This window comes from Procambarus clarkii, chromosome 19 (assembly GCF_040958095.1).
Source record: "Procambarus clarkii isolate CNS0578487 chromosome 19, FALCON_Pclarkii_2.0, whole genome shotgun sequence".
Lineage (NCBI taxonomy): Eukaryota > Metazoa > Arthropoda > Malacostraca > Decapoda > Cambaridae > Procambarus > Procambarus clarkii.
Window position 1 is genome coordinate 32,799,085 of NC_091168.1, and position 23,659 is coordinate 32,822,743.

Sequence of the window (23,659 nt, forward strand, 5' to 3'; positions counted from 1 at the left end):
ATGTAATGTAATGAAGACAAGTTCCAGCTGTTGCACTATGGGAAAAAATGAAAATATCAAAACAGAAACCTCATATAAGGTGTTGTCAAACCACACTATTAAAAGAAGCAATATAAAGGATCTGGGAGTAATCATATAGGAAGACCTTTTAAAGAACACAATAAAGTAGTTGTCATGAGTGGAAGAGAAAGTGGCAGGCTGGTAAGCAAGAAAGAGCCTTTCAAAGAAGACACACCAGACAAATGTTTTTTTCTGAGGGGAGCCCCTTCGGCTCCCTGGAGCTATCCAGGCTGATATATATTTTTGAGAAAAGAAGTTCGATAATTCACACATTATTGGAATGGCTGTCGATTTCTGGTGAGAATTATCTCCAGTGCTTTCTGGAACTAGTTGGTCCTCTTCTGTACTACTAATTCTCTTTTCATACTATATCTACTTATTTTATAATCGCATCATCTCTCCGTCATCTGTCTTGGCAATAATAATAATAATAATAATAATAATAATAGTTAAATAAACATTGTCAGCTGCCCTCCCCGCAGGAAGGGTTAAGCCGGCTCGGACCTCGTGCATCCTGAGCATAGCCTGAGGAGGATCGTTTGTTTATGGACGGTGTAAACATGTGTTGGTGTTCCGCAACCTTTCTCATGGGTAATATGCTGCACTAACTCATCTCTCCAGTCATAGCCCCCCTAGATACTGGGGGAGTTATAGATTTTATATATAGGGTAAATTCTTAGGTCTTTTCTCTGAATACGGGTGTAGGGTGGCTCGGAGTAACGCCGCCTCCACCTCTACACTACATCTCATCTTCTACTGCACATGCAACTCAGGACATACTCTACTAGCGATACTCCCAAACTATTACACAGCTATGCTGTGTCGTGCCACTATAGTGTCTACGCTCAACTGGCGAGATTATACGGTCTGGCGACACCGTCAGCCATGTGCTGGTTCTCGATTTATGGGCGAGTGTTGGGTATTGTTTGTGGTATGGTGATTGGCCACTTTGCATGCATCTTAACATAACCTTAATATGTCCATATACATATATTGTTACTCGTTACACTGTGGGGCATAGCCCCGAGTTTCGATAACATTTGATTTACTCTTTCAGCGACTGCATCTTTTCTCGACTGGACACTCCTTCATTGACCGTCATTCAGTGCCTGACTGCACCCTTGTATATAAATTGGAATCTCTCTGTATATGTAGTTGATCTTGTACATTACATTAGCAATTGCTATCTAAGACATTTTAATTCATCATATTGCTAATTCTCTCTTGTCCCTAGCTGCCGGTATGTAGGCCATTATTAAGGTCTTTTCATTGCATATTTACATATTTCCTACCTCTATGCTACCCATTCTTGTGTATGTTAGTATGTGCATATTAGCTATACTAATGATAGTCCTAGGCTGGACTGTGTACATGTTCAGTTCCCTGATTTTGAACTGACAGGTGTTCAGTTAGTGATGAGTTCTTTCCTCTTCTTGTATCACACTACCGGCTGCTGTGTTGCAATGTCTACAGGTGGATGTCGATTCCATTCACCCACTCCTGCCCCCTTCCGTTCATTTTCGTTGGGACGGCGAGCTAGGACTTTATGGCTAGGAATTATGGGCATTTCTGTGTGTTAGTTTTCCATACAGGACTTTTTATTTTCGTACTGTACTTGTCCTACGTAGTTCTCTTCATACATTCATTGGCAGCGTGTGGGTCGTTCTGCCCTGCTGGGGTTGGTTGCGCCGTTCCTGCGGGATGCGGTGTCACTGTTTACACTGTTTTCACTGCGTCTCGCGTGTCAGCTCGTGGTGCTTGTTTCCTCGTTGACTTCTGCCTGGGCCCTGGCTCTTTCGATTTTCATCGCCATTTTGTCTTTGCTGTTTATGGGGTCTGCGGTTGTGCCATTTCTACAAGCGGCGGCTTCTCATTGTCATCCATTATCGGCCTTGTTGGTCCTTCAGGGGTCCCAGGGGGGTTCACACCTGGGTTGGTTCTTCCCAGCTCGCTGACTTTGGGTTCCTGGTGCCCTGGCAGATGTTTCATCTGGTTACCTGATGGCCTTGGTTTCAGGCGCTGCTTGCTCAGTATCTGTACCCAGGGGGTTTTCCCATGACCCTGCCTCTTTCAGATGCTCGGTCCAATCCGTTACCAGGCTGGTTTGGTCTTCTCCTCGAGTCTTCGCATCTGGTGATTTTGACTCGAGTCTATCACCACCTATTTGTTGATCAGGTGGCTTCATTGATGGTGTCCCACCTGCATGCTTCGTCGAGGTGGTAGTAGGGGGTTTCCTAGTGGTCCTTCCTTTTTCTGTTTGTCTCTTCGTAAGTATACTTCGCTTTTGTTGAGGTGGTCTCGTCCTTTTTTTCTGGTGGTTGTTTCACCACCGTCTTCGTATGCCGCATTCTGTCGCCTCGTATCGTGCGGCGCTGGCGGAGCCGCCATGGCTTGCTTACGGTTTTGATGTTCCTTCTACACCGTTTCGCAAGATGTTTAGAGCGTCGTTTCACCTCCGGCCTGCTCATGTGCCGCCTGTGATGTTCTGGTCTTTGGACGCATTGCTCTTATCTCTTCCCCCTCGGTTGTAGCCCCTTCGGTTCCAGTTTGTTTCTCAGAGATTTCTGCTGCTTTGGGTTCTGGTGTTAAGTTTGATTGTTGCAGCTGTTCTTTTTCTGGTGAGGTTGGGTCAGCTGTTTTTCCTGAGGAGTCCCTGGGGTTGTTGCTTAGTTGGTTTTGGCCGGGATGCATCTTCTTGTGTCTGGTTGTGGCTCTCGGCCATTGCCTGCATGTCATGGCCTCTGTGGCCCTGGACGCGCATTGAGTTGCACGGGGTTCTCTTCGTCCCTGTTCTGGGGTTCGAGGTCTCCCGGGTCGTCTGCGGGTTCCTTTCGATGTTGCCTGTTGTCTTGCTTTCGGGTTTTAGATGCGGGGTTTCTGCCTCCCAGGTTTGTCCCTAATTTTGCCCTTGACTTTGGGTAGGTAGCTCTGGAGAACCGAAGGAAGGGGGGCTCCACAGAAAACCAGCATTGAATGTACTAATGAAACACCATTTTCTAGGTGAGACCTGGAGACTCATCCAGGACTCATCCTGGAGGTGCATCCCCTTACCTCTCCCAGAGAGGGGGGAGCTGCGCAGACAAGCGGCGCAGCAATTAGTGACGTCATGCTCGTTTGCTAGTTTTTCCAATTGGGGAGAGTTTATTTGTTAGTTTTCTGTAGTAGTTTTAACCAGATTAGGGGTTTGTTTTGAGGCGCCTACCTTTCTGGGTGCCTGGCCCGGTCGATGGCAGACATAGAATGCTCCACACATGTTCGCAATGTGTGTGTATTCGCAAATAGAGTGGTAGACGGTTGGAACAAGTTAAGTGAGAAGGTGGTGGGGGCCAAGACCGTCAGTAGTTTCAAAGCGTTATATGACAGAGTGCTGGGAAGACGGGACACCACGAGCGTAGCTCTCATCCTGTAACTACACTTAGGTAATTACACTTAGGTAATTACATGTGCATTTCTATTGGCCATTGCTCCTCATGCCTCTGAGGGGGCCAGGTTCTGGCTCGTGGTCCCTGGTAGGCCTAGAACTCCATTCACACTGACCGATGCCAAAGTCTAATAATATACATATCAGCCTGGATAGCTCCGGGAAGTCTCCGGGTCTCACCCAGACAGACACTAAATATTGCAGATAAGCTGTTTGATACGACCAGGGGCCCATTGGAAGCTCATCACCCTCCCGAACAGTGACATCACAAACGTTTGTTGTTGTAAAGCAGTGAACACAAACGAACTAGGACGTGAACTGGGTAGTATTATAGGGGTAGGATGTACTGATAACTGGGTAGTATTATAGTCTAGGATGTACTGATAACTGGGTAATATTAAGCCTGGATAGCTCTGGGAAGTCTTCGGGTCTCGCCCAGAAAATGGCGTTTCATTACATTCAACGCTGGTTTTTTTAAGACACTAGTACTCTCTAGGGTGGAATATTGTTGCACACTAACAGCCCCATGCAAAGCTGGAGAACTTGCAGAGATTGTTTACTACCCAAATCCTCTCAATAAAACATCTAAATTATTGGGACTACTTAATTTTTTTAAATCTGTATTCTGTAGAGTACACTTGGAAAAATTAGAGGGACTGGTTTCAAATTTACACACAGAAACAACTCTGCATGAGACCAGGAGGCATGGCAGGAAGTGCAAGATAAAAAAAATTCACCTTGAAAAGCAGAGGTGAAGTAGATATGCAAAGCGACAATTCTGTCAACATTAAGAGGCCAAGATGTGTTAACACTATACATAATGGCATAACTAGCTTGGTGTTCATAAAAAAACTTGAGAAACACCTACAAAGTGTCTAACAGCCTGGTTGACTAGGCTACCAACCAAGAGGCCTGATCAGGAGACATAACCCCAGAACTAATACAAGGCAAACACATGGTGGAGCGTTAACATGTTATCCATGTGGCAGCTCCAACTCTCCAATGGTCATCTTGAGGTTATCTTGAGATGACTTTGGGGCTTAGTGTCCCCACGGCCCGGTCCTCAACCAGGCCTCCTTTTTGTTACACAGCCCCAGGAAGCAGCCCATAGCAGCTGTCTAACTCCCAGGTATCTATTTACTGCTAGGTGAACAGGAGCATCAAAGTGAAAGAAACTCTGCCCCATTTGTTTCCGCCTCCATCGGGGATCGAATCCAGAACCTCAGGACTACGAATCCGAAGCACTGTCCACTCAGCTGTCAGGCATCCTGACATATAATGATCTGTCACAATTGATGCAGGTTATATTGACGTGGTTGTCAATGTGGCTTTGAAAGTATGCAAGTTATCCTGAGGTATACTGTATATGCTGTTTAGCAGTATACAATCCTACAATGATAGGAACCATTGCTTTGTAGTTCTTGCTTGGTGTACTAATATTTTGTTTATATTTTTAAATAATATTATTGGTTGTAATATAGACAGTTTTCTCTGGTGTCAAGAGAAGTGATTTAATTAATGACGTGAGAAGTGATTTAAGTAGGGATGTCTTGTAACAGTGAAGAAATATTCCAGGAGCTAGGAAGAAATGAAGCGGTAGGATCAGGAGTTTCTCCTTGGGTTCTGAGGAAAGTTGCCATCTGACTTGAATATTTTAGACATCTTTGCGTACAGGAGTCTTGGCAGATATATATGGAAAAAGGCCAACATAGTTCCAGCCTACGAAAATGGTGGCAGAGAACACACTCTAAATTATAAACCCATATCAATGACAAGCATGGTAGTCAAAACAATACTGAAAATGGTTAAAACCAAATGGATAGAATTGTAACATATGTTTACGTGTTCGTTATTTGGTTGATTATACACACAGAGTTTAGTGGTTTTTATATTTATTTAGTAGTCTTGGTTACAGCAGTTGGTTTATTGGCAGTGTAGTGAATTGTCCTACAAGTTGAGACGAAGCCTGGAGCAGGGCAGAGAGTCAAGTGAGGCCGGGGGTAGAGAGCTCGGATGCTGGGTGAGTCATAGCGTGGTGTTCTGAATGCGGGTGGAGTCAAGGAGCTCAGTGCGGAATGAGAGTGTAAAAGCTTGATGTGGGACGAGAGCGTGGAAGCTCAATGCGGCTGGAGTCTGGCTGTCTGCTCTGTGTCCTTGCTGACACATCTTGTGAGGGTAGGAACTGGACACGTCGAGTGTTATATTGTTGTTGGTGAATGTTGAAGATGTGCAGTATCTCTCAAACATCTGAACTGAACCACTCCTGAAATTAGACTGATGATCATTTGCTATCGATTGCTTGTATTGTATAATCGGTTCACACCTCACCTGACCATCCACTAATAGGTAGGAAGTAGTGTTAACTGTAATTAGGGAAGATGTATGAATTTGTCACTAGTGGGCTAAGTACAATAAACACTTTCGTCTGCTGGAGTCGGAATCTGCGTCCATTAATAACTTTACGGATGTCCGGCGGGGATGCATGTTGCGTCCAAAATTAAAATAAGTTAAAATTAAATGCTTTCCCAATCATTATGGGACTACTTTTAAAATGTGCGCCTTTTAGATTGCAAACAATTTGATACCAGAATGAACAACGTAGCATGAAAATTTATGTGAGAAAAACTGAACAGAGTATACTCATTTTTGTGGTGGTGTGCGGCTGGGTGCTCCCTCATCGGTAACGTTCTTCTGATTTTCCACTGGCTTTTTTAACCTTAAATGCATATGTTCCATTAGAGAATTCTATTGCGAACAAATTGATACCAAAATGAATGATGTAACACGAAAATTAAAGTGAGAAAACTGAAGAGTATACACTTTTTAGTTCTGTTACATGCTCACGAGTAACGCTCGGCCAATTTTTGGGTTTGGTGTGGGTGGCACGCCAGACGTTTGGACCTTATATGCATATACCCCTGTAGGGAATTCTATTGCAAACAATGATACCAAAATGAACGACATACAGCGAAAATTGAGGTGAGAAAACTGAAGAGTATACATATTTTAGTATGACGGCACACTCACGCGAAATGCTCGGCCCACTTTGGGGTAGGCTAGGGCGCACACACCGGGAACACGAAAGTGTTAATGTGGTCCTCAGGTGACAGTTTTCTATCTAGAACCACCCCTAGATCCCTTTCTTTATCAGAATGCTTTAAAGATTTCTCACATAATTTATAGGTTGTGTGTGGTCTATGTTCTCCAATTCCATATTCCATAACATGGCATTTATTCACATTAAATTCCATTTGCCAAGTGGTGCTCCATATACTTATTTTGTCCAGGTCTTCTTGAAGGGAATGACAATAATCTAAGTTTCTTATCTTCCCTATTATCTTAGCATCATCAGCAAACATGTTCATATAATTCTGTATTCCATCTGGTAGATCGTTCATGTAGACAATGAACATTACCGGGGCGAGAACTGAACCCTGTGGTACTCTACTTGACATTCCTCCAATCCGATATATTGCCTCTGATTATGGCCCTCATTTTTCTATCAGTTAGGAAATTTTTCATCCGTGTTAGCTTACCTGTCACCCCTCCAATATGTTCCAGTTTTCAGAATAACCTCCTTATGTGGAACTCTGTCAAAAGTCTTTTTTTAGGTACAGATAGATGCAGTCAACCCAACCATCTCTTTCCTGTAAAATCTCTCTGGCTCGATCATAGAAACCGAGTAAATTTGTTACACAAGATCTTCCAGATCAAAAATCACACTGTCTGTCTGATATTATATCGTTTTTCTCCAGGTGTTCTACCCATTTAATTTTAATTATTTTTTCCAATATTTTGACTATTACACTTGTCAAAAATCCAGGTCTATAATTGAGGGGGGTTTTCCCTGCTGCCACTTTTGTAGATTGGAACAACTATGTTAGCCTTTTTCCACACATCAGCTACAACTCCTGTAAACAGGGATGCCTGAAAAATCAGATGAAGTGAAATGGTGAGCTCAGGTGCACATTCTCTCAGAACCCATGGTGAAACTCCATCTGACCAACTGCTTTGTGCTTACTTAGCTCCTTGAGCATATTTTCCACTTCGTCTCTAGAGACACCTTTGTGCTCTATGTTGTTCTCTGGAATTCTTATTGTGTCTGGTTTCCTGAAGATTTCATTTTGTACAAACACACTTTGGAACTTTTCGTTTAATGTTTCACACATTTCCTTTTTATTTTCCATGAATCTATTTCCTATTTTCAACCTCTGAATATTATCTTTACCTGCAATTTGTTGTTTAGGAATTTATAGAATAGACCTGGTTCTGATTTACATTTGTCCGCAATCCCTTTTTCAAAATTTCTTTCTGCCTCTCTCCTCACTGCCGTGTAGTTGTTTCTCGTACCTTCGTATCGCTGCTATGTTTGGGGGTTTGGCCTCTTCCATCTTGTGTACTGAGAGAGATGTTGTGGTAGAGAAGAGGACTGTCCCTTGAACACTGTATGTCGGTAATGAATTGTACTATAGTGGACAGTTTAGGCACTCGGTGTGTGCTGTCTTAAACCTTAAAAAGCTCAGGTAATTAAAAGTCCTACATCGTGGTGCACAAGACAAAAAAATGGCTCGCAAATATAATGTAAAAATTCGCTAATGGAAATTCACACACAGAAGGTAATCACAAATAGCGATTGGAGCTGGTTAAGGGTTAAATGTACTAATGTATGTAGACACCAAGTCACAGTAACATGGCTGAAATTTGCATACGGAGTTCATACATTTGAAAATGAAAGAAGTGATGACGTTTTGGACCACTATGAAGTCATGACTTTTTGTGATGTGTGGGCTGGGCGTCTAAATACTTCTGTACCTTGTTTTGATACAAAAACAGTGAGAGTGAACATTATACTTATTTTTTCTATTTTGTTTACAGTTGTGTAGATTAGGCCGGCACTCACCCATCCAGCGAGTGTTAAGAAATGGCATCATGCGGATAAGTAAAACTGCGGCATCTAAAGTAGCGAATGAACCTCTTGAGGAATGGTTCTCCCTCCTGGGCGATTCTCACATGTCGACTAAGCTCAAAGTTTATGCTCAGGTAATGTTGAATTGCATTCTCTTATAGTTCCAATTTTCAGCTGTGTGTTTGGCTTTCCCAAGTCTGCAATATTTTAATAAACTCTTGGTAGATATAATACAATGCAGCATAAATTTGATATATTGATTTAGTTCAGCTTTGAGTAACTAATTTGTCTTAATTTTGTGTGGCCTCATTACATAGAATTGATAGTTATCAATAGTTATTGATAGTTATCAATATAGTTATGTTAATGTATTTGTAGTACTGGCAAAATAGAGAGAGTGACAACGTCAGAAAAGATGAGTTATGAGTTGTTAAAGTGTCCGGGGGCATACAGTGTGTCCGGAGGCATACAAAGATGGCATCATCACTTTCATGTCATGTGTGTGGGGGGTTCTTGAGGTTATCTTGAGAGGATTTCGGGGCTTTAGTGTCCCTGCGGCCCAGTCTTCGACCAGGCCTCCACCCCCAGAAAGCAGCCCTTGACAGCTGACTAACATCCAGGTACCTATTTTACTGCTAGGTAACAGGGGCATAGGGTGATAGAAACTCTGCACATTGTTTCTCGCCGGCGCCCTTTGGGATCGAACCCGGGACCACAGGATCACAAGACCAGCGTGCTGTCCGCTCGGCTGACCGGGGTTGGGTCATGAGGGCTAATGCTTTGTTGCTATTATACAAATTACCAATTATTTGTTCAGCATTAAAGGGTACAGACCAAATGGATAACGCTTCATCATGACATTCAGAATGTATTCAATTTATGTAAATAAACTTTTGTGATTACTGCATTTATTTGTAGTTAAAGGAATGGCTTTGCTTTTTCTGTAGTTTATCATAAATAGTTAAAGGAATAGCTTTGCTTTTTCTGTAGTTTATCATAAATAATTTTGGAAGTGGTTTTAGCATATGCTACCTCTTCTGTTGCTCCAGCCTTGTCACTATATGAGGAAACACATCTCGTCTACACAGTTGCTCAGTAGTTTACAACTACGGCTTCCTGTTCTACATATTTCTGGTTCAAAAACAGGCCATTCTTGTGTTTAGGTTGTATGTATACTAACAGTGAGGACCATCGTACAAATATTGCCGTAAATGGCAACTAGAAACTAGAAATTGGTACTATTGAATTTGGATAAACTGGGAAAGTTTTTGTACTGATGTTGCAAGGAAAGCTTAACTTAACCTAACCTTCCAAAGATTAATATAGCATATATATATATACGTGCTATATTAGGCCTGAGAATATTTGTTTGGTTTTTAGCTTTATTTTTTCGGACTATAAAGTGAATAGTGTTAAATTCTTCTACTGTATCTAATTGTCTGTTATATCAATGTATGTACCATGGTCCACATAGCTTCAAAAAGTGTGTCCTAAACAGGACAGGTTCAAAAAATACTGCCTGCCAGATATTTTCTGAAATAATTTTAGTATGTTTCAGCATACCTGTACATTTATTGAAAGTGATGTTCAAATGGTTGTGTAGGGAAAAATGTGAATTTGTGCATGCAAATACTGTTCAATATATAGTCAGTGGTAGTTATCTTGTGGTTATCTTAGATGATTTTGGGGCTTATCGTCCCCGTGGCCTCCTTTTTGTTACACATTCCCAGGAAGCAGCCCATAGCAGCTGTCTAACTACCAGGTACCTATTTACTGCTAGGTGAACAGAGGCATCAGGGTGAAAGAAATTGCCCATTTGTTTCCACCTCCACTGGGGATCGAACCTGGAAAAACAGGATTAGGAATCTGAAGCGCTGTCCACTCAGCCGTCGGGCCCTTGACCAGAACCGTGCATTCTGTCTGTCGGCAAATAAGTAATTTTACGGTGCTCTGGATTTATCATATTGAATCTTTCATTTGTCCTCAGTTCAGTGTTAACCATTACCTCATATTGCTTGGGTCTGGAATGCATTCCGTTGTCTGTGTGAATTTGTTTTATTTGTACGTGTTTGGTGTACGGACACTATAGCTGTATATTCCACTTTAGGTCAAACATGCTCTAATTTCCTAATTTCATCATTCCACTTGTATTATTTACGGGTCATATTAACCCCAGAAACTATTTAAAAGTGCTTCATCACGGTGTGATGGCTAAAATTATTGAAATCAAATGGGAAAATCATGTATGGCGATTGGAGCACAGGAGGAACTAGCAGATAGTAACTGAAGCACAGGAGGAACTAGCAGATAGTAATTGGAGCACAAAGAGGAACTAGCAGATAGTAACTGAAGCACAGGAGGAACTAGCAGATAGTAACTGAAGCACAGGAGGAACTAGCAGATAGTAATTGGAGCACAGGAGGAACTAGCAGATAGTAACTGAAGCACAGGAGGAACTAGCAGATAGTAATTGGAGCACAAGAGGAACTAGCAGATAGTAACTGAAGCACAGGAGGAACTAGCAGATAGTAATTGGAGCACAAGAGGAACTAGCAGATAGTAACTGAAGCACAGGAGGAACTAGCAGATAGTAAGTGAAGCACAGGAGGAACTAGCAGATAGTAATTGAAGCACAGGAGGAACTAGCAGATAGTAATTGGAGCACAAGAGGAACTAGCAGATAGTAACTGAAGCACAGGAGGAACTAGCAGATAGTAATTGGAGCACAAGAGGAACTAGCAGATAGTAACTGAAGCACAGGAGGAACTAGCAGATAGTAAGTGAAGCACAGGAGGAACTAGCAGATAGTAATTGAAGCACAGGAGGAACTAGCAGATAGTAATTGGAGCACAAGAGGAACTAGCAGATAGTAACTGAAGCACAGGAGGAACTAGCAGATAGTAATTGGAGCACAAGAGGAACTAGCAGATAGTAACTGAAGCACAGGAGGAACTAGCAGATAGTAACTGAAGCACAGGAGGAACTAGCAGATAGTAACTGAAGCACAGGAGGAACTAGCAGATAGTAACTGAAGCACAGGAGGAACTAGCAGATAGTAATTGGAGCACAAGAGGAACTAGCAGATAGTAACTGAAGCACAGGAGGAACTAGCAGATAGTAACTGAAGCACAGGAGGAACTAGCAGATAGTAACTGAAGCACAGGAGGAACTAGCAGATAGTAACTGAAGCACAGGAGGAACTAGCAGATAGTAACTGAAGCACAGGAGGAACTAGCAGATAGTAACTGAAGCACAGGAGGAACTAGCAGATAGTAACTGAAGCACAGGAGGAACTAGCAGATAGTAACTGAAGCACAGGAGGAACTCACAGATGGTGATTGATTCCAGTACAGTTGCTGTTGTTATTGGAGCATGTAGCTGCCTTCCAGGTAAGCAAGTAGTGAGGTCATCTAAGGAACTGCATGCCAAAAATAAATTTGCAGTTGAAGAGTTAAGCATCCACTTTATTATATTTTATGTTGTGCACAATGATTTCATGAATTGTTTATTTTGTAGGTCTGCCGACATTGGTTAGCGCCACACCTATCAACACTAAACATGGATAAGAGTCTCTTCGAGGTGCCTGGATCAAGCAAAGCTAGTGAAAGGCAAGCGCCTTCCCCAATGCCTCCTCCGTCTTCGGAAACCATAAACAATACTAACCCTTCCACAACACCCACACACAATTCTGAACCGGAACCAACTTACCCTTCAAATCCAACTGTCTCCAATTCGGTATGTTTTTTTTTTTTTTTCCCACGTCAGATTTTGACACAAAAAAAAAATATGAAATATGCTGTAAGAGCTGAGTAATTCGGATCCTGGTACTTTGAATCTCCTAATACAGTAATCCGAATTAATTCATGTTCAAGTCTTTGACCTTTCAACTCTAATAAAATTTAATTACTTGAGATATCCGAACAGAAATGTGAATAAATTTGAACTTCAAAATTTTTGGACATTCCTTGTAAAAAAGTTGGCCAGATCAAATGAGGGTGGGGCCCCATGTATGGTAATTTGTATTATTTTGTTTTGACAATAATTAGTTTCTTTAAATTCCATGTAAATATATATCAGCTGAAAGTGTTTCATATGAGATTCAGGATTTAGATTTCAGGACTATTATGAAAATAAGTATCTTATGAATTATTCAATCTTTGCACAATGAAATCACAAAAATGTGATGCATCTAGGAGTGACTGTTGAGGCTATGGGATGGAACCTGCATCCCTGGACTTACCATAGCTCAGTTGGTAGTGCATGTGTCTGGGGAATATGGGGATGTGGGTTTGATCTCATCACACTGCCTCAGTTTGTTTATCCAATCCTTCTGTCTGTCTAGAAGTATTTTTTTCCTTTCTGTATATCAATTAAAATTATCCTATTTTTTAATTCATACCTGGAGTGGGTTCTGGGAAGGCTGCTATTCCACAAGTATGGCCTGGTTAGTCGATGCAAAGAACAGATGGGAGCGAGTCAGAAATGGGGCAACTTGTCTTGTAAAGACTGTTACGTTCTCTTTTGGCGATAAGGTAGAATTACGGTAATATATATTTGTTGATCAGGCTGACTTTGACCATTTACTAATATTCATTGGAGAGATGTAATTATTGTGCATGTTTTCATCATGTCTAGTAGAAAAAATACAACAATGTGTGAATTGGTGGAAACTAGGGATCACTTAAGTCTTAGGGGTCCCTTCTCGCCATGCCCTGTGGCTGGGGGGGATTGGTGCCCTGAAGCTACATAAACACCCTTTCCCCCCCCCCCCAAAGTGGCAAGGGGAGTTAGGGGATAACAATAATGTACAGCAAGTAATGGTGAATCACTCCAGTAATGTGAGGGCACTGCAACCACTACAGTCGCCACAATCCTATAATTCTAACAATCACTGCTGTACCTGGAGTGTACCTAGAGAGGGTTTTGGGAGTTCTACTACTCTCTGAGCCTAGCCTGGGGCTTGGCTCAGCCCAGGTTGTGATAACTTGGTCCAAAAGGCTGTTGCTTGGAGCAGTCCAGAGGCCTACATATCCACTACAGCCTGGTTGGTCTGGCACTTCTTGCAGGAACTTGTCTAATTGCTTTTTGAAGTCTTAATTTTGTTCTGGTAATATTTTTTTGTGCTTGCTGGGAGAGTATTGAACATCTGTGGACCTCTGATGTTCATACAATGCTCTTTGATTGTACCAATGGCACCTCTACTCCTCACTGGTACTATTTCGCATTTCCTTCCATATCTTTTGCCCTAGTATATTGTTATTCTACTGTGAAAATTAAGGACCTGGCCTTTCATTACCTTCCATGTATATATTATTTGACACTTTTCTTCTTTCCAGAGTACATTTAAAGAGCTTTGAGATGCTCCCAGTAATTTAGGTGCTTTATCGTGTTTATGCATGATGCAGGTGTTCTCTGTATTCCCTCTTATTTCAGAAATTTCTCCTGCTCTGACAGGAAAAGTGAGTACTGAGCAGTACTCAAGGCAGGACAGCACCAGTGATTTAAGTAGTACAGTATTAGCATTGCTGTGGGATACCTGGATTTGAACAGTCTCAAAGTCCATTCTATCATTCTTCTGGCTGATGTTATATTTGTGTTGTTTTGGTCACTAAATGTCAGTGTGTCAGGCATCATAATTCCCAGATGTTTTACATGTTGTTTTCCTTGTATAAGTAGGTGTGGTTGTGTCCTGTACCCTGTGTTATGTTTAAGCTCCTTGTTTCCACCATACTCTGATCACAGCTGGAAATACTACACCCTATACAACAGTCATCATTACTGCCATAACTACCATTATAACAACGCAAAATGCTTGGAGTTTAAAAGGCATTATCTAGCATCACAATCCAATTTTCATGAGATATTGCCTGCACTTGGATGTAGGTGATGATGTTCCCCATTTCTTACCCTTATCAATGCAAAATAAAATAAGATTTCGCTATAGATACATCACGGTCTTGTGGTTGACTGTTCAGTCATTGGGGGGGGGGGGGAGGCAGCAAGAGATCCGGGGCATGACAGACAGTTGGGCAAGTTTTCTTTCACTTTGTCTCTATTCACCCAGCAGTAAGTAGGTACCGTGGAATTAGGCAACGGTTGTGGGTTGCATCCCGGCAAAGTGAGTACTTGATGTTGGAGGAGCTCAGTAAGCCCAAGAGGTTTCGTGTCCCCAACTACGGGAACCCACAAGGTAAAGCACGTAGATGCAAAGCTTAAGAGTTTTATAACATATTTAAGTAGATCGGTGTAAATTTACTTGTTACAGTTCTCATGTTTTGAGATGAATTTTGTTGTCTTTACAGCAGGGAACTGTCACTCTTGGAACTGGTGCTAGTCTGAATGAAGTTGAGGAGGAGGACACCCCTCCGCCTGCTATTCTTATATACCTAGTGGACCCCTTCAATGTTGGCCAAGATCACCCAGATATGCATCGTCTTGTTACACTTGGGCTCCTCAGATGTTACGAACACATGTTGGAAGGCCTTCCCGAGAGTATGCAGAATAATGTCTATCTCCAGGTATGCTACACTTTATTTGACTCAAATTTTAAGCAATATTTGGGTCACTTAAGTTTAATGATGAATGTTTTAAACGTTGAATATTCAGTATTCAAGCTATTAATATGCAGTGCATCAAGCTATGAATGCATGTACGTAAAATAATTGTACACATTGATAATTATAAATGGATTTATAATAGTGAGGCTCAGTTTGTTGAATATTATGTTCCATTTAATTGTAGTCAAAGATTTAATGCTTATCTTAAGGTTAAGAGAGTATGTTGAGTCAAAGTACTGCAGTGTACAGTACTTTGTTGCTTCGTGTTGTCATAAGTTTTCCTCCTATGGGCTGCATGACCTAATGGAATTGATGGCAAAACACTCCCATTATGCAGCAAGACAGCTTCTAAGACTTGGCGTGAAGGAAAACTAGAGCTAATCAACAATTTTAAACATAATTTCTGTTCTTAGTGGCCCAGAATTAGTCGACATTGACTTCATTTGTTTCAGAAGCGTTTTGCTGTAGATGAGAGTATTCTGAATCTTTGATAACTGCATGTAATCACCTGCATATGCAAGATTGGGCAGCTTTGAAACTACCTTCAGAGTAGTTCTATTTGTTATAATGAGTAGTTCTAAGCTCTGAACAACTACTTAATAAACCTTAACCGCTGTACCGTAATGCAACTGAGCCTCATTTATTGTGACACTCTGGCTGTGTGCCGAAAATAGTGTTCCAAAAACAGTATTTGTTCTTTTGGTATTGTTAATTAGCACCCTGGAAGCACGAAAATCCAAGTAGAAAGTCTATCTTTTGTAGTTTAGCCGTGGTTGCCTGGAGAAGTTGCATTTTGGGGTAAAAATTAGGAGATTTGCTGCATGAGAAGAACTTTGTTGACCTATTTTCAATGTTACTCACGGTATTTATTTAGTTTTTCGCTCTAATAAGTTGTATCTGTGTGTCAAAGATGGTGTTCATTACGTATAACTGAAAATATATATATATATAGATATATGTGCATAAATATATACACACCATGTATTTATTTATACTAACATTTTTGCGCTTTGGGCGAGCAAGCGCCGCGCTATCCCAAGGTGCACCTGGCATTCCACGGGAGCGCACGGGAATACTGAAAAGTGTATACTCTTTTCAACTTTCACAATTTCAACATCATCACAATTTTCGTCCTAGGTTTTTCAGTTTGGTATCAATGTGTTCGCAATAGAATTCTCTAAAGGACTAAAGGCATATAAAGTCCAAAAAGGCCAGCATACCATCTGCAACAAACAAGGAAAGTGAGAGCGTGTTACCTGGGAGCGCGCAAGAGCAATCAGATGTGTACACTCTTTTCACTTTAGTCACCTCAATTCTTGCCTAGGTTTTTAATTTTTTGTATAAATGTGTTCGCAAAAGAATTCCCAGCAGGAGTATATGCATATAATGTAAAAAACTGGGGAGCGCTCCACACGCCAACGTGATGAAAGCAGGCCGCGGTTACCTGCAAGAGAGCGCCGCGCCACCCCAAGGGGCGCCTGGCCTTCCATTAGAGCGAGCGGTAATACTGACAAGTGTATACTCTTTTCAACTTTGTCATCTCAATTCTTGTCCAAAGTTTTTCAATTTTATATCAATGTGTTCACAATAAAATTCTCTACAGGATTAAATGCATATAAAGTCCAAAAGTCTGGTGTACCACCCACACAAAACGGAGGAAGCGAGAGCGTGTTACCCGGGAGCGCGCAAGAGCAATAAAATATGTATACTCTTTTCACTTTGGTTGCATCAATTCTCGTTCTAGGTCTTTCATTTTGATATCATTGTGTTCGCAATAGAATTCCCTTCAGGAGTATATGCATAAATAAAGTCCAAAAGCCCGGCATACCACCCACAGCAAACAGAGAATGTGACAGTGCATTATCCCCATGAGCGCTCATCAAGAGCAATAAAATGTGTGTACTCTTTTCAACTTTGTTACCTCATTTCTCGTCTTAGATCTTTCATTTTGGTATCAATGTATTAGCAATGAAATTCCCTACAGGAGTATATGCATATAATGTCCAAAACCGCGATGCGCCCCTCCTGCAGCCAAGTGTGAAAGCGGGCCAAATTTTTTAATTTTTGACGCCATGCTGCGTCGTTAACGAGCATTCATCTACTAAATTTTTGACGCCATACTGTGTCGTTAACGGGCGAAAGTGCTAATATATATATATATAGGCCTATATATAAGCCTAAATCTTATAATTGGACATAGCACACATTTTGCCTGAAATATATAATGGTAATTACTCACTTGCTGCTGCTAAACTTTCAGTGGCTCCTCATAATATGGCTGTCCTACACGTTCCTAAAGCCATAGCCTTAGAGTTGTTTCATAGGCCAAAGTAATTTTGAACACATTACTAAGCCCATGAAAGGAAAGTGAGGGAATCAGGACGTTTTTTTCAAGATTGGGGATGGGTACTGGAGGTTGAGGAAGCAAATGTGTGCCCCCCCCCCCCCCCCCCCCGACCTGTCAGATGGGGCCTGACACCTGTGTGGACAGCGCTCAGGATTTGTAGTCCTAAGGTTCTAGGTTCGATCCCCGGTGAAGGCAAAAACAAATGGGCAGTTTCTTTCACCCTGATACGCTTGTTCACCTAGCAGTGAATAGGTACCTGGGAGTTAGACAGCTGCGACGGGCTGCTTCTTGGGGTGTGTGTAACAAAAAGGAGGCCTGGTCGAGGACCGGGCCGCAGGGACGCTAAGCTCCAAAATCATCTCGAGATAACCTCAAGAAGATAATCCCCTTGTATGCATGGGGATTTTTTTATTCTTTTGATTTACTATCATCATCATACGTTGGCTGGCGCATTTTTGACAAAGGAGTTTTCTCAGCCGACGGAGCACAGTGGTTAATAACACCGGTTTATTAAGTTGTTGTTCAGGATGTGACTTTATTGGCGACAGTGAAAACTTGTCTTATTATGGTACTGACACAGTTTCCTCGTGTACTGTAAATTGGTATTCTGGGAAGGAAAATTAAGGAGAATGAATGTAAAAGGTTTCATGAAGGCCTTAAGGAAAATCAGACCTCACAGTTTTGCCTGAAAATGAGCAGAGATACGTTTAGGTAATCATTAAAAGAAATATAAAACCAAGTTCAAAAGCAGGTTGATAATGTTTGGATGGCATTTGGAGATGTCTAGAGCCAGTAGTAAAATGAATGAAACCAGGAATGAGGTTTCCTATAATTTTGCAACTGCTTTACATCCTACACCCCCACTTACTTGGACTGGTTAGTACAACCAAGGCCTTGTACCTTACAGGGTCAGCATTTAAGCCTCAATGTTTTTAGTAGTAAGATAACATTGCGTCATCCTTTTCTAATATCCCAGCTCCGTCCTCATATCCCGGCTCCTTGTCTTCGTATCCTTTCCAAGTTCTGTATAGTCACACGGGCTTATCGCTTTCTCCCGATAATTACCTTACTTTACTTTTCTATACAACTTTTGAAATTAATTGAATTCTGGATTAATTATGTGTTTTGTTTCAGATCATCTCATTGGAGAGCATCCTAGAGCTGGCGAGCGATTCCCACGATCGATCTCGGTACATCGACCAACTTAAATCATTAGCATTCTCAGTGTTCATGCAGTGCAGAAGAACTCTCTCCCATAATGCTGTTGTCAAGTCACTTACAGGCTTCGGCCCAGCATCTGTTTATGATGGTTTTCTCAAGCCCAAAGAAGCTAGTGTAAGTCGTTATTGTGCTTTCTCTATCTTGACATAATAACTATAGATTCCCACATTACAAAACTTGTGTAGACTCCTTGGTTCTCTTGGCTTTTTTATTATAATTTCTTGTAGCACAGATTTAGAGAAATGTAATAGATATAATGGAGGTATAACATTATGTAGACGTATCAGTGGGTAGATAATGCTGGAGCATTTACCACGATTCGCCACATTACCACATCAATTGTTTTGACCCTGAGAGGATATCTCTCATTTTTATCCCTTGTTTGTCATGGGCTCAATATGATGATGCACTTTAGCTAAGGGTTCAAGTGCAGAAATATTGGGACTGACATTAATTATTTCTTAGATTTTGTGGATTCCTGACACGATTCTATTTGTTTGACGAGGTTGTGGCATGTTTTCTTGATGAGCATATCTAAACTACAAGACAGGAAGTGTGGCTGCTTCTGACGTGGCTGCTCCCTGTGATGTGGAGCTCCTGGGAGTAAGGCATCAACTCCATAAGATAGATTACATCATTATATACACATTAAAGAAAAGACACCACCAAGTAAATTGATTACAATATAATTATTTATGTAACTTGTATGTATACCACAGTGTACAAAAGCTTCCATAATTACATAAAAAAAAATCCTATTTGACCTTAATTTCGCGGAAAAACATTCCTACAAATAGGTGAGAGGTGCGAGGGAGGCATTTTTGTCAGTCTTGGTGCTACCACTTAATACGTACAAAGTTCATGCACCATCTTGGAAGGTCAGAGGACCTGGCCATACACTTCAGGATCTACAAACTTTATCTGGGTACCTAGAGAAATGTTGCATATTGCAAGGAACAGTCATTTATATTCAAGCAACTGAATATCACAACAAAAGTATTGCTGGGATTCAAAAACATATTAAAAATGTACATCAGAAGAGTTATACAATTTGTAGCATCAACAAGGAATCTTCATTTTGTGTATAAAATAAAGATTAAGAAATCCAGTGGTGTGAACAGGCCTGACCGCTGAGGTCAGGGGTGAGAACTGGTAGGGGATCTGACAGCTGAGTGGACAGTGCTTCGGATTTGTAGTCTTGAGGTTCCAGGTTCGATCCCCTGTGGAGGCGGAAACAAATGGGCAGAGTTTCTTTCACCCTGATGCACCTGTTACCTAGCAGTAAATAGGTCCCTAGGAGTTAGACAGCTGCTATGCGCTGTTTCCTGGGGGGGGGGTGTAACAAAAAGGCCTAGTCGAGGACCGGGCTGCGGGGACGCTAAGCCCCGAAATCATCTCAAGATAACATATTTGCTGACATAAATAAGAGTTTAGACTTAAATAAGCTTTACAAATAATGAGAGAGAAACATAACTTTATAGGAGAGGGTGACCAGGGAAGACATGATCACTATGGCTAAAATACTGTAGAGGATAGACACGGTGGATAGATAGTCTTTTTGGAGAGGTGACATGACCATGAGGTTGTATACATTCACCATAGGCACATATAAAGAACATTGTGAGAGGAGTGTATGCGTCACTTTCCAACTTCAGACTTACTTTTAATTATATGGATGGTGAAATATTAAAGAAACTGTTCAGAACTTTTGTGAGACCAAAATTGGAATATGCAGCAGTTGTATGGTGCCCAAATCTCAAGAAGCTCATAAATAAACTGGAAAAGATGCAATGGCATGCTACAAAATGTCTTCTGGAACTTAAAAACAAGAGCTAGGAGGAGAGACTGGAGATGTTAAACATGCCAATACTAGAAGATTGAAGAAAAAGTGGTGATATGATCACCACTTACAAAATACTAACAGGAATTGACCAAATTAATAAAGAGCAAAATCCTAAAGCCAGCAAATTCAGGAACAAAAGGACACAGATTCAAGCTAAGGAAACAAAGGTGTCGAACAAATATTAGAAAGTTTTCTTTTGCAGACAGAGTGGTAGACGGTTGGAACAAGTTAAGTAAGGTGGTGGTGGAGGCCAAAACCGTCAGTAGATTCAAAGGGTTATACCACAGAGTATTGGGAAGACGCGACACCACGAGGGTAGTTATCATCCTGTAACTATGCTTGGGTAATTACAGAAGTTTGAAATGCAAAAGAAATTGTATACTGTGGCGGGGGAGGGTCATAAACAGGTAGAATTGCCTCAGAGAAGTAGAACCAGCCATTGTCTTGCATAATTTCCAGATTAAAGATAATAGTAAACTAAATCTCAGTAGATAAATGTATCGGGTACTGTAAGCTAGAAGACAGAGCCCAAAGAGTCAGATCTCATTTTCTGTAGACTTAATAGGTAAATACTAGCCTTTGTTCATTACTCCGGCCTGTTTGTATCTTAAGTTTGTGGATACCTCTCACGATTATTGAACTGGACATGCTTTGATCGTAGGAAGACATGACGACTTTGGCTAAAATACTGTAGAGGATAGACACGGTGGATAGATAGTCTTTTTGGAGAGGTGACATGACTATGAGGTTGTATACATTCACCAAAGGCACATATAAAGAACATTAACTGCAATTAATTAACTTCTGCTTTGTAATGAAGTTTTTATTTTCACAACAGATTGCTGCAGAAGAGAAACGGTTGGCGCCGTATCACATCTTTTCTCCGGCGTATATTCTGGCACCCATAAAGGAGAGCCGTGGTACTTACAAAGAAGCGCAAGAAGCTTTGGGAGTACCACGGGAGAAGTCCACTATCCTCAATTGCACATACTGTTTGTCTGAAGATCAAAGATGGCTACTGGCAACAGCCACCGATGAGCTAGGAGAAATTTTAGAAACCGTTACCATCAGTATAGAAATTCCAAACAGGTAAGATTCTAGAAAAGTCTTAGAAAGGTTACGTTAAGCAATGCTGAGTGTATTACTTTTGTATTACAATGTATTTTTTTGTATGTATATACAAAAAATGTGTATTTGTATTTTATATGTATGTATATACAATGTATTACTTTTGCCAGGAGTAGGTGTTTTGTTGGAGTTTTCTGCCATGTTGGTACAATTGGCCTTAATCTGCATACCTGAATTTACCCAGTGTCCATGATCTTTAGTGGCCTGAACAGGGGACAGAAAGCTGGTGGCTTGTCAAACATAAGTTTATACATAGTATGTGATGGGGACTTGAGGGAGAATAATTGACAGAATTTTTTAGTTTAATTTGTTTAGTTTTACTTTAGAATTTCTTCAGTTTTTAGTTTAGTTTTTGTTTAGTATGTATATTTTCTGTTTATTTGAATGAAAAATGGGGTGTACCTTATGTAGATTAGTTGAAAATTTTAGTGATGTATATAATAAAACTACTAAAAAATGAATGGAGATTAAATTGGCAGTGGAGAAAGAAGGAATGTGTGTATGTTGGACACACATACACACTGTATAGATGTACTCTATGGTACCTACAAATGTATACCTATATGAACAGTGGCAACCTTTCTAAGCAATGTAAGCTAATGCCAGTCAGTGTAATTTAGAGTATATAATGCAGATGAATGTGAAGTTAAGGTAAATGTAGAAGGCATTTTATCTGTAGTTTACAAAACAGGAAAACAGGAACTTGTACAGAAGTTGAACGTAGAGTAAATCAGGGAAGGTTGTGGCTGTTGCATGAAAGTCATAATTAGGAAGCCTTGTTTCCCCTCTAATTCAGAGATCTCTCCCACTCTGAAAGGGGAAGTGGGTACCGAGCAATACTCAAGACGGGACAACAACAGTGATTTAAATAGTATTACCATTGATGTGGGATCTCTGGAGCATGAAAGTCACAATTAGACTTGTAGGTTGAGGCAGCTTGGATAAATGGTTGGGGCAGAAGTTTGTGTGTTGATAGACTGAGGAAAGGGTAGAGAGAAGGTTCAGTCATACAGAACAAGTTATTGATGATGTAAGTGGTGAAGAGAGAGTATTTTTGAGTGTTTGATTGTAGGAGGTAATAACAAAGAAGAAGATGGGTAGATGTGGTGAATGTTAGTGTTGAAATTGAGTGTATACAGGATTTTGTCGGGAATAACGGAAGGTGGAATCAATTATAGAAGTGTTGAAGGTTATATCAAAGATTCAGGTTCAGTAGTTAATGGGAAACACTTTGCACAGACATTGGAATCCCAAGAACGTGATCAATCTATGAATAAATATTGAAGCCATGTATGGCCTTAATATTTTCTCACTTTGCATAAAGTTTGTTGCAAGCTTTATTTGTAGGTAATATTTTTCCCTGTAAGTTTGTTGCTTTGTCTTTTCTGGAGCGTGATAGTGCCGAGTTTCAAGATTTATTTCATTGTCATGATAGTTTATTGTAGTGAGTTAGATCTCTACTCTTTTCTATGAGCCAGTGCTGACCCCATCCAATAAAAATAGCAATTAGGGTAATGGTGATTGTTGAATGAAATACATGTTTAATATAATTTTCTTCCTATTTTAGAACAAGAAGAAAGAAAGCTTCTGCACGGCGTCATGGTCTGAAAAAGCTGATGGATTGGATATTAAGTGTCATGTCCATTGGGGTCCATCCCTGGCGTTTGGTTGTTGGCAGATTGGGTAGAATGGGACATGGAGAATTAAAAGGATGGTCGTCTTTACTCTCGCGGAAGTCTCTCACGCAAGCATCCAAAAATCTAAAGGAGATGTGCAAGCAGTGTGCGTATCTCTTTCCTGGTGCTGCGCCGTGTATACTTTCTGCGTGTTTGGTTTCCATGGAGCCTGATTCTTCTTTTCGAATGATGCCAGATATGTTTACGCCGGATGAGAGATTCGGGCAAAATAGTCAAAACTGCAGTCTGTCTACACCACAGGATCTCACTTGTACACACATACTGGTCTTCCCAACATCTGCTACTGCACAGGTCTGTATTACCTCTATAATATTTACCCCATTTATTAGAGCTTGAATATATTTTATTTATAGTTATTGTAAGCTGAACTAGGTTTGTATATTTCCTGCTGTATAGGTAGCTTAGGCTTCTCTCACTATGCCTTTGGTGTAATCCTCTGGTGATAATTTACTATCCAAAGTCATTGCTAGAAGTTGGAA

General features: G+C 40.9%; 1 protein-coding gene across 1 annotated transcript in view; it reads left to right on the forward strand.

Annotated features, from left to right (window-relative positions):
• The window catches only part of skd (mediator complex subunit skuld), a gene marked incomplete in the record, with an annotated part of 189,800 nt that overhangs the window by 144,069 nt on the left and 22,072 nt on the right, over positions 1-23,659 (forward strand). Inside the window, 6 exon segments of the mRNA XM_069327253.1 lie at positions 8,357-8,521; positions 11,904-12,122; positions 14,690-14,905; positions 18,426-18,626; positions 21,194-21,444; positions 23,051-23,471. Of these exon segments, the coding sequence (XP_069183354.1) occupies positions 8,357-8,521; positions 11,904-12,122; positions 14,690-14,905; positions 18,426-18,626; positions 21,194-21,444; positions 23,051-23,471 (1,473 nt within the window).